This window comes from Mya arenaria, chromosome 17 (genome assembly GCF_026914265.1).
Source record: "Mya arenaria isolate MELC-2E11 chromosome 17, ASM2691426v1".
Lineage (NCBI taxonomy): Eukaryota > Metazoa > Mollusca > Bivalvia > Myida > Myidae > Mya > Mya arenaria.
The window spans coordinates 43,292,999-43,304,234 of NC_069138.1; the positions used below are offsets into that span (position 1 = coordinate 43,292,999).

Sequence of the window (11,236 nt, forward strand, 5' to 3'; positions counted from 1 at the left end):
TTGATGAAACAAATCATCATCAGATATCTTTTAATATCATATGCATTTGCTGATTCATAGTTTAGTTTTCATTTTACTGTTTTAATTGTCATGATGAAGTTTTGTTTGTAGGATGTATTTTATATGGTTTAAACTTAAGGGTTTTCGGAAAAGCATTTCAGGATCTAGATATATTTAACATTATATAACTATTTTCACATGTAGTTTTAAACATGTCATATCGATAAAGTATATGTATAAGTTCTGATTGCAAAATAAAATAAGTCATACATGGATAATTTTGGTTATTTATTATAATATCGAAAACAAAACAAATGCTAAAGAAATATTGCAACGCTCCTTTCTGTCCAAATCGCTAGTAACCGTACCTCGGTCCTGTAAGTAAAAATGTATACACTACTATGAAGCTATTCAATAAGACAACAGAAGATACAGGGTCAGGCCTGGGAAGTCACACAAGCCAATAAGGCATGCTTTTTACATCAGGGAGAAAAGAGTGCGAGTAGTTATCTGAACATGCATCGTTTGACATACAACTATTAGTATAAACCTCATTAGCGATATTGTGATTTATTGCTCTGGAAAACAGTACTCACACCACCCGCTGTATTAGTAATATTCACAACATCCAAGACATTCACATATTCATGATAGCTATTCATAACATTCACGACATCCATAAGTTTACGACATTCGAAAATTGCGCTGTATTAAAAAAAATATGACATCCACAACATTCACTAATCACGAATGTTGTGAATGTCATTTTTTACGAATATAGTAAATATTATGAATGTTGTTTATGTCGTGATTGTTGTGTACGTGAACATTGTTATTATCGAAAATGGTGTAAATATTTCAATGTTTCGATTGTCAATAATTTGTTCATTGAATAAACATCAAATGTTCGTGATTTTGTTAAGACTTTTATTTGAATGTGAAATGTTTAATAATGTATGTACAGCTTAATTGTTACTTTGAATGACATTTAATGCAAGTCAAGATAAGGGCTAGATTTAAAGTATGTATTAGTTCAGAATGGTGTAAATGAAGTCAACTTACGGTTAATGCAGCATTTCCCGAATCCGTCGTGGGCAATAGGTCCCTTGCAACTGCATGTGGTGCCTCGCGGACATCTAAGACCCTGGAATCCACCACATCTCCCGCGCTGACCATTATCGCATCGACATCCTATGAAGACATAACAACTGTATGTAAAACGCATCAAATGTCGATGTGGCTATTAGTGGGAACGCAATTTGATAAAATTCCTATCCTTAATATAAACTCAATATGAGGATCTCGCCAGCCATTCTGAGGCATATCTACGCTTGTAAACGCGATGGAGTTTGCATTCGTTGAGTTTATGTCTAATATATCTATTTTTAATAATCTTCTTGAACGACACCTTTTTAAGTCAAATTGTGTATAATTTACAAAATAAGTAACGTTGATGCCGCTTTTGGTCCTAATAACTCCAAATGAAAACAGTTGATCATTCCTCATTGTCGACTGAGCAATTTTGGAAATCAATTTCATTAACACAATAGGTGTCAATTGGTCGGTGTCAGATTTTCTTGCTAGTAAGAATGTGCTTGATTTCGCCTATTTACATTATACATTACAGCGCTAGCAGAATCACCACTGACAACTTATGGACGCGTAGTGATCTTTTTAAAGAGATAAGCACAGAAGAAAGTGTGTTTGAAGGGCAAATACATGTAACATAAAAACATTAAATTTAATGTTGGTATTAAGTATACAATCTCAAGCGATCAAAACATATGGACAATTCTATTAGGTGTATTTGAGTGAAAATGAAAAAAAACAAAACATTTACCACAATAAAGAGAATGTCTTCAAGAGAAAGAGAAGCCTTTATTGCCGGAGAGCTTACAATTTTCTAAATAAGGATTTAGTGTGCACGTTTAATGAAAGTTTCCGTATAAAGATTTTTTTTATATATATTACCAGCAAGTAAACTGAAATCAATATTTTTTTTAAATAGCTTTCTTATTTAGAAACATATTACCTACGTAAAAAGAGGCAGATAAAAACTATTAAAATAGCTAAATCGGTTTGATTTAGAAAGTTTATTGACAGCAATGGTTTGCCCCACTCTGTCTTCGTCACGTAATCCTTGTGGCGAGCTTTAGCGGAAGCCTGGTTTTACGATTCGTTAATAATACAATGGAGATAACAGGGAAAGGCAATGAAGCCAAAACAATAACGATAACTCATGTTCAGCGGCACCAGAGTCAAAGCCCAACAGACACTTAGCGAGAAACACACAAGGTCAAGGTACAAACAGACAGATACCGGATTCAATATAAATGCTCATTTTACTAAATCAAAATCAATCTTTACGATGAGCTTGGAACAACCTATGCCGTTAACGAAGCACATGGAGACTTTTACGGATGCCACACAATACTAATAACGCTAGCCATGGAGACAGAATTTATTCCTGGAGAAATTCTCCAAAGCAGAGACACTTCATCCGAAGCATAACGGTACTCTCGGTTTGACAATATAAAAACAGTACCTCCTCCTGGATTTGTGTTAGACAGACTGCAGCAGACCCCGAACGTTCCTGATACACGGCGACACTCGCTGTTACGAGGACACCGCTGATTGGTGAAGCCAAGACATGTGCCCACAGTGCCGTGACGACATATGTTCCTACCCGCCAATTGCCCTGAAACGAACAAAGTTAAAAAAAAATCCAAATAATTATATATGGTTATGATTGAGGTAACAATTTATTTCCCTATTTACTTCCAGAGAAACATCGCGTAGGAGAAAAATATAAAATAATACAAGTGCTTTATGTCATAATTCGAGAATAATTACATCGAACCCCTGACAACAGTTTTCTCGCTTTTTACCAATCTGTCATTAACAAGTTCAAAGCCCATCACTGTAAAGGCCACCTAGCAACGGCTTATATAATATTATACTTTCGCGAATCATTCAAAATATTTAATTATCATCACAGTTACAGCTACAAGGGGAGAGGATATACTTCTGCGAAGCACATTCTTGATTTCAATTCAGTGATATATTCAACAAGGAGCTGTAGTTACTTTTTCGAATGGTCAAATATAGCAATAGGTTAAAGTAACACTATTGACGAATATAACGAGAAACACAGAAGTTATGTCATGCAATATGACTAGTACATGCTATGTACACTATAAAGTCACCAAGTTCCTGTACAGACGCTCTTTAACTGTTAAAGAACTAGGTCCACACAATTTTGTGACCGAGGAAAACTTACATGAGATAATAAAATTGAAACAATTTGCCTTAAAACTGCAATACAACCATACACGACTGCCTAAAGACCAATCAACCAGCCAACCTAATGATAAATCATACCCGTACACACTCTGTTTGCGGTACTCTGTGCACATAATTTATATTAACGTTCTGCTCTGATAGCATTGTTGAATGTACAATGTACCTATATTTTAATTTCCAAATGCGACGATTATCTTAATTGTGACAACCTACTTATTTTAATATTATCAATGCAATCGAAATACTTTTTGTATTTAATTATAATGTAAATGTGTTGTTATATTCCATTTGGGGCTGATTAGGCAAGGTAAATCTTTGAATAACCTATTACAGTGATAAAATATATTATTATACCTCACGTGACCTGCCCATGTTTAATGATCATAAACACAACATTAACCAATACTATTACCCTGACATAAGGCTTTTCACCAGCTGTATTATTATTATCACCCTCGCGTTGGTCTAAAAATAGAGACTTGGAATTTCCAATAGATCGAGTCGACTAATTGCAGAAAAAAACCACTTTTGGACAAAGAACTTGCTCCCTTGTGAAAATTAATTGATGATAATGATAAAATAATGATTTTAAACTGATCAACAAACTTTTTACTTGATGTATCATTAACTTTAAAATGAATAAAGTTACTCATTATGTATTTGTTGAATTCTTTAAAAATATTCCAGTAAATTCTTAATTTAAGGATAAGTCCGTGTAAGAAAACGGAAAAAAAAACAAAAAACGAAAAAAAACACAACAGAAACCGTTTATCATATGACTGTATAATAACGCCGGGAAAAGGTAATCACCTCATAGTTGATAATAATGTCGGATGACATTAATTTTCTCGAGTTAACATTGTATGTTATCACCATCCGTCGCGTCTGATATTAATATATTGTTTATGTTCTTTCAAGTTACATCAATATAAATATATATGAAAAGCTACAGAAACAAGCACAGTAGACCAGTGACTTTCTATTCTTATATTCCCTAGAAGGGTTTACACTAACTGACTTTCCGTTCAGCTGGATAGATTTATCATAACGAAGATCACACGGTTTGTTCGCACATACATCAACGTCAACGTTGTCATGCAATAAACTATCGGCCATTTCATCAAATATGTCTTTACCATCTAACGCATGTTGTATTTCTTTGCCGGAATTCGAAATAGTATTATTGTCGGTAGAAAATAAGTTTGAATCATTGTAAAGAGTATTACGATTCAAGTTAGATCAATCTGGCAATGGTCGGAAATCTCTGCTCCGCCTTCAACTTCTAAACAGTTAAGTAAATGACCTGGTTCAAATCTACCGTTGATGATAATATGCTATTTCCTTTACAAAGTGGTGATAATTTGTTCTTAAAAGGATCAGTCTGGCCATCGAAAGACGATTGTGGCGGTAGGATGTCAAGCGGAATATCCTACTCGGGCATTTCCTATCGATTAAGATTGATTTTTTCTTTCATGCTTTACGATGAAATATGGGGTTTTAACAGTGAAATACCAACAGTGAAAATATCAATTTGATATTTTCACTGCAAAATAAGGAGTGAAAATATCACCTTTCAGAACTACTTTTAAATTCCTTTGTTGTTACATGTACTTGCCTTGATCAAAACAGAACACTGGACTTCAGTAAATTATGTCCAAAAAAATGTTAAAAAAATAAAGAAATGTTTTATAAATTTAAATAAGTATATAATTGGAAATTAACAACTTACCGTTTATTACCGGTTATCCCGTTTATCAAACATTTTACTGATCTTTGAAGCTGAATGTTCGAACATTTGCTTTCATACCTAATAAATTACAGTCAAAAACAACTGTTCGAACATAAATAAAATTTTATATCATCGTTCAAATGTATTTTGAACTGTTAACTGTTGTAGTACGTAAATGAGCTTCCTGGAGAATTCACACAACAATTTACAGATAGATCCGATATTTTTTACCCCACCCACACCTCAAAATGTGTCAACAAACTAGCGTGGCATTTAAAACAAACATTTTAAAGCGAAACAGACTGGTCTATAACAGTAAGATGACTGAATATTAACTTACTATAAAAACACGCGTACAAGCTGTCTTAAACTAAGAAGAATGGTTAAAATCCAATGAGTATCCACATTTGTTATGCTAACACAATCGACCTTCCAAATTTTCATTCTTTAAATCGCGGCGTAGTAAATTGGTTATGTATTCATGCCCATCATCTTATTTGGAACATATGTGCACTAATAATACTTCATTGTTTGCTGTTCATAAAGCTTTGCAATAAAAAACGAGCGAATATTAAGCTATAAGAATGAATAGCAGAGAACTATTTCTCAGCAAACCGAAAGTAGAAAAGTTGACAGCTATAATTATGCATGAGGGGCGCCCCATGGGTAGCGGCGTAAAGCCCACCCTTTTCAAAAAAGGGAGTAATTCAGAAATAAATAAAAAAAAACATATAAAACTCCGAAAATAAGCATAAAAGAAACAGAAAATTTGTTTATTTCAGTGTAAGATCGTATTTAATTTCACTCGTGATCATAAAAAAAACTACATTTTCACTCGTGGCTTCGCCACTCGTGAAAATATGTTTTTCTATGACACTCGTGAAATAAAATACGATCTTACACTGAAATAAACAAATATCCTCTATATCTATTACAGTTGATCTTTGAACTTACCTCAATTTTAGATTACCTGTTAACATGATATCACTAAACTTATTTTATAATATAATTTCAACAGCAAGTTTTTCAGAGAAATCAAATTCATATGAAAGAGAGAATTCGATCGAATATCCATTTGCATTAATTGGTAGTTTATAACAGGAATACACGTATTTTTCATTATCGGTCCCAAAGAAAGCCTTTTTAGTTTAAACCATATACTACCTTTGTTATTTGGCTTCACAAGTTCGAATATGATTTCTCAGTAATAAATAATTACCCAACCGCTTTTACGTTTTGCTTTCCGGAGAAGAAACTTCCAAATTATCTTTATTGACATTGGCATTTTTAGAACTTCAATAATGACACAGATATAAAAATGATTTCCTTTCTTTATTAATATGAAATTCTTTTTGTTCATAAATTCTTTCGAAAATTAGTATATTTATAAGTTCGAACGGATGCTTTAAAAACATAAGGAAGGTCAGATTTAATATTATTTGTTTCCCTCACTTGGACAAATATACAGATAAAATAGTGGCCTTATTATATATGATCACTTTAAATTGAAATGAATTTTACACTTCATCTCATGCTATGATAACCTTAGTTTTAAGACCTGTTTCTTTTTCTTCGGTCAAATATATCCAAAAGTAGTTAAACCTCTGTCTATTTTGAAGCGTTTTCTATTGAATGCGAGTACCTAAGAAAATCTGTGTTAAAATATAAACCGCTCAACTTACCTTCAATAATAACAGCCAAACACAATAGACAAACGATTGCTAATTTCATGTTTCAAACTTTAGTTGTGAACGTACTACAAATGATTATGTTTAATCGCTTTTATACAGCTCAATACTTACCGCATCCGCATTCGTTGTTAGGTTTCTAACATTTTATAATCAATCATGGTGATCGTAAAATTTGACAATGAAGCATAAAAATACAAACGTAAAATGTAATAGACGTCAACAAACCACAAAATATCAATCATCTAACTTTAAGTTTACACGCAATTGCCATTTTAAAGTACTCAACCATTATATAAGATGCTGAATATACAGCGTCCACTTAAATTAACGGATCATCCACAAAGGCCATTACTGGTATGGGTGCACAGATGCGGTATGAAATAAACGGTCAAATACTTTTAATTGTCTGCGTATCATTTTTGGGGAATTATGATTCATTTATGTATTCAAGTTGTTTTCAGTAAACGCATGTCATAACATTCTCGTTCACCAGCTTGATGATGCTATGCGTATCACATTAGATTTATTATTAGCAAACCTCTGGTGAATGAACAAGTATGTATGCTAATTGGTTATTGACTATTTGTATGTTCAAAGTGACACTTTTATTCAAAATCAATTCATTCACATGTATAACAAATGATTGCTGAATGCTTAGGGATTTACTAAGGTCTACTATAGTCTCATTATGTAGAAATACCGTGTTTTATGCTCATTTCCTTCAAATTAAATTAGGTATCCTTCATAAAAAGCAGTATTCATACTTTTTGGAATAATAAAACAATATTATTAATTATGGAAAACCTTTTTCGGGAGTAAGAGTGCATCTTTAATATTATAATTACAATGTTCATTTTGTCATGCATGAATGACATCATTCTCATTTATCAGAGGTTTGATAATAATAGCTAAAATAATTTTGCCTTTTTAGCACAAACAGCATTGTAATTGTTCCCTGTTTGACAGTATAGGATTTGGTATGCAAAACGAAACACTTTCTGCAAAAAAAAACATATTTATATTTATATTCGGTATAATTTATAGTTTAACTGTACGTCTATAAAAACTAGAAGAAATATACGGATTTTCGTTTTGGGCATTTAAAAAAAGGAAAGAAAGTCACAAGACCAGACAAATGAAGAATTCTAAAAGGACGGGCGGTTTCGCTTATTTATTGCGTGGGCTTCAAGTTCAAAAGATGTTTACACTTTCATACACCATAAAAACCACATTAAAATGTCATTAATGCAATGACGTTGTCGCTGATGAAATCTCAATTTGTTTTTCTTATTTTAATAGGAAAATTACTTTATGACTGCTAAATCCGGGAAAAACAATTAAGTAAATCTTTCATTTGTTTTTGTTATATTATTTCCTCAACTTTATTTTCAAATGCTGGCTAAAGTTCAATATACACTCATAGTTAGCATATAACAATCATAGAAAAGATGACTCTAAGTAAGTTTCATATAACGACTAAGTCCTAGATTGAAATGGGACATGCCTCTGACTTACACAGTTGAACCGAAACTTTTTTTAAACTTTCTCTAGTCTATTGTCCAGGTCTCGTTTATTTTATCACATTTATGTACACTTAATATATTTGAGAACGAAACAAGTTAATCGAGAGTTCTGACAAAACTGCTACAATTTAAATATAAAGCACGTATGAAACATCCGTGTCTTACACAAATCATGACTTCAATACTAAAGGACAATCGACCATTTAGTGGTGTAGGAAGATTAAGGTTAATTTCCAGGCCCCAATTTCTCGAAACTTCTTAAGCGTAACAAGCTTAAGCTGCTTATTTCAATCAGCGAAAAAACATACTTATAGTGAATTTTCATCAATGAAAAATGGTTTATTGTGATAGTCGTAATGATAATTCCTATCTTAAGTATAAAAACATTTAAAGGAGTATATAAAACGCAAAATATTGAAAAACAAAAATAGTGAGATTAGCTTAATCCTGTTATAAGAGACTTAAGAGGTTTTGAGAAATTGGGGCCAGGTGCGTTCGATGAACTTATACCATGCGGTCGGTTTGATATCAATGCATGTTTACTCGGATTACAAGTGAGAACATCCTAATAAAATGGATATGAATAATTTTAATGTACATGAGGCCGAGATAAAATATTGAAATCCGAAGCAAAAGTAAGGGACTTGCTTGATGTTTCAATGTCAACCGTTAGACTATATCTTGCTTTGTTAAACTATATGCGCTACCGGCTCCGTTTCTGACCGTCTACAACAGGGAGTAATGCTTGCAGCGACGGCACGTCAAGACGTTTATATCTGTCAACGGCTTATCCGCAATCGGTTATTCACATCAACGTCCACAAAAAACCTTGCCATCAGTACGTGGGTCGAACAATTAAACGTACCACCGTGGCGAAACATTTGCGGGATTACGGGACATATTTGTATCTGTTTTAAATGCTCAATATCGACGCGCCAGTCTAAGATGGACACTTAATAACGCACGAATCAAGTTGTGTTTTCGGACAGGTCCAGATTCATTTTATTGAACGCCGCCGGCACGACCAAATTATTCGGTTGGCGTTGCGAACGTTACGCCAATACATGCATAACGGAACACGAACGTTATGGTAGTTGCGGCGTGAGGGTTTGTGTCAAGTGAGACATTTAGTCAGTGCTAGTAAGTTGCGGTTGGAATTCGAACACCAATCGGTTTCTATCCAAGATTCATACACCAATGGTATTGTCCATGTTCCAAGGACGTAATGGATTGATGCTCAAGCAGGATATCGCATCCCTCATAGAACAATGTTACTAATAACTCTTAACACGCATGATAATTCCGTCGTAGTCTGGCCGTCATTCTTTCCGGACCTAAACACTATAATGCAGCAGCTAGCTAAATTAAGGGTTACATATTGCCTTCCTACCAGACAATCGGCACATTGGATCGGTAGAAAATAAATTCATCATTCAAAGTGTCTTATAAGTCCATGGCGTTATGGTAAGAGTGTCCGCTCATGGAGGGAGGTCGAAGGTTAGAGCGATATTAAAGGATATCTATCTGTACATGAAACAGAACTACATTTTGAAAATCACATGAACCGACTAATTCTGCACATTGACTTGATGTGCAAAACAATTGTGTCAAGTAACTTCAAAATTCTTGATATTTGCCCTCTATGTGTGATCATGAACTTTAAGGGTATATTGCTCGAACATGCACCCTTAAACATGGACGCGATGTGGTTAACGAGTTCGCCGAGCGAGTTTGATATGAGTTATTATGATGCGGACACGAACCAATGAATATCTGACCCTTACTTGTATAAGTTTTAATGTTTGTTTTTGTTAAAAAATATCGCATTCTTGAACAGCATCTTGTCCATATCTCAAAGCCCATCTAGCTAACAATATAAAACAAACAAATCACAAACGACAAACAAATCTTTGTGGTAACGTAAGCGACATGTGCTGTGATTGTGTGTTTACGGACTTAAGAAGGGCCTACCGCAGTGTAAAAGTCATGCGAAGGACCAACATTTCAAATGTTCGCATTTCTTTTTATTTAGTTTCAGATTCAATATGTAGCAGTTGAATTACAACACGTATTTCTTTGTGCGCACATAAACTTTGTGAGTACTGCAGTGATCGAAATGCATACAGGGTAACCTTTCATCTACATTTAGCTCTGACCTTATTACGAATCGTAAGTATTATAAAATGGAGAAAAATAACACAGAAGCTCACAAAATCAATAGAGTGGACAAGCCGAGTTCGGACAAACGTCCGGACCACAGTTGGACATTCCACTTGTGTCAAATCGTGAGGTTGAATTGACGGGAAAACAAGCTCCAAGTAAGAATAAAATTGAAGGGCATGTATAATTTTAGTATGCAAATAGGTGGACAATTGAGTTCTTTAGGAACCAATTTTCCCAGATGACAATGTTCACAGGAGGGAGAAATATGATCACATTTGTCACATAATTCGAACACATATTTCAAAGTTTCTATGAGATTTGTGCTTAAAGCCGATGTTGGATGCACCAAGAAATAGTTTTCCAATATCAATATCAACATAGAGCATTAACACATTGTTCACATTTTGGTATTTGTACTGGGTGAGTACCTAAATCGAAACACTTTCGGTACAATTTTTGAAATATTTTTAGTAAGACTTGCACCACAACTACAAAAATTTTCATGAGCATACTAGAGTTCAAGACTAATTGGTTGATATAAATGGTATTTTTCAAGATATTTCCGCTCTGCATGAAAAGTACCTTATTAACCGCACAGTCAAGGATTGCCATTTCTGTCCTCGGAGTACCTAAATATGGAACAGTTTTAACTAGTTATTTATTTTATCTATCCTTTTATAATTATTGCTACTTTTTCTGTTTCAGTAAATTAATAATTTATTATATTCCCAGCTTGTTTTTTTGTCATTTTTGTCAGTAAAATTTGACGATTTAAGTATAAAAATACAGCCTGTAAGAGTATTTTATGATTGTGGGAAGCATGAAGT

General features: G+C 33.7%; 1 protein-coding gene across 1 annotated transcript; it reads right to left on the reverse strand.

Moving 5' to 3' along the window:
• Nucleotides 1–273: 273 nt before the first annotated feature.
• LOC128224254 (uncharacterized) lies at nucleotides 274–6,842 on the reverse strand. Its single transcript, XM_052934055.1, has 4 exons — nucleotides 6,715–6,842; nucleotides 2,546–2,698; nucleotides 1,063–1,191; nucleotides 274–375 (listed from the first exon to the last, which is right to left on the reverse strand). Exons 1-4 carry the CDS (start codon nucleotides 6,761–6,763, stop codon nucleotides 356–358), a joined length of 351 nt encoding a protein of 116 aa, XP_052790015.1. The 5' UTR covers nucleotides 6,764–6,842; the 3' UTR covers nucleotides 274–355.
• Nucleotides 6,843–11,236: the final 4,394 nt, after the last annotated feature.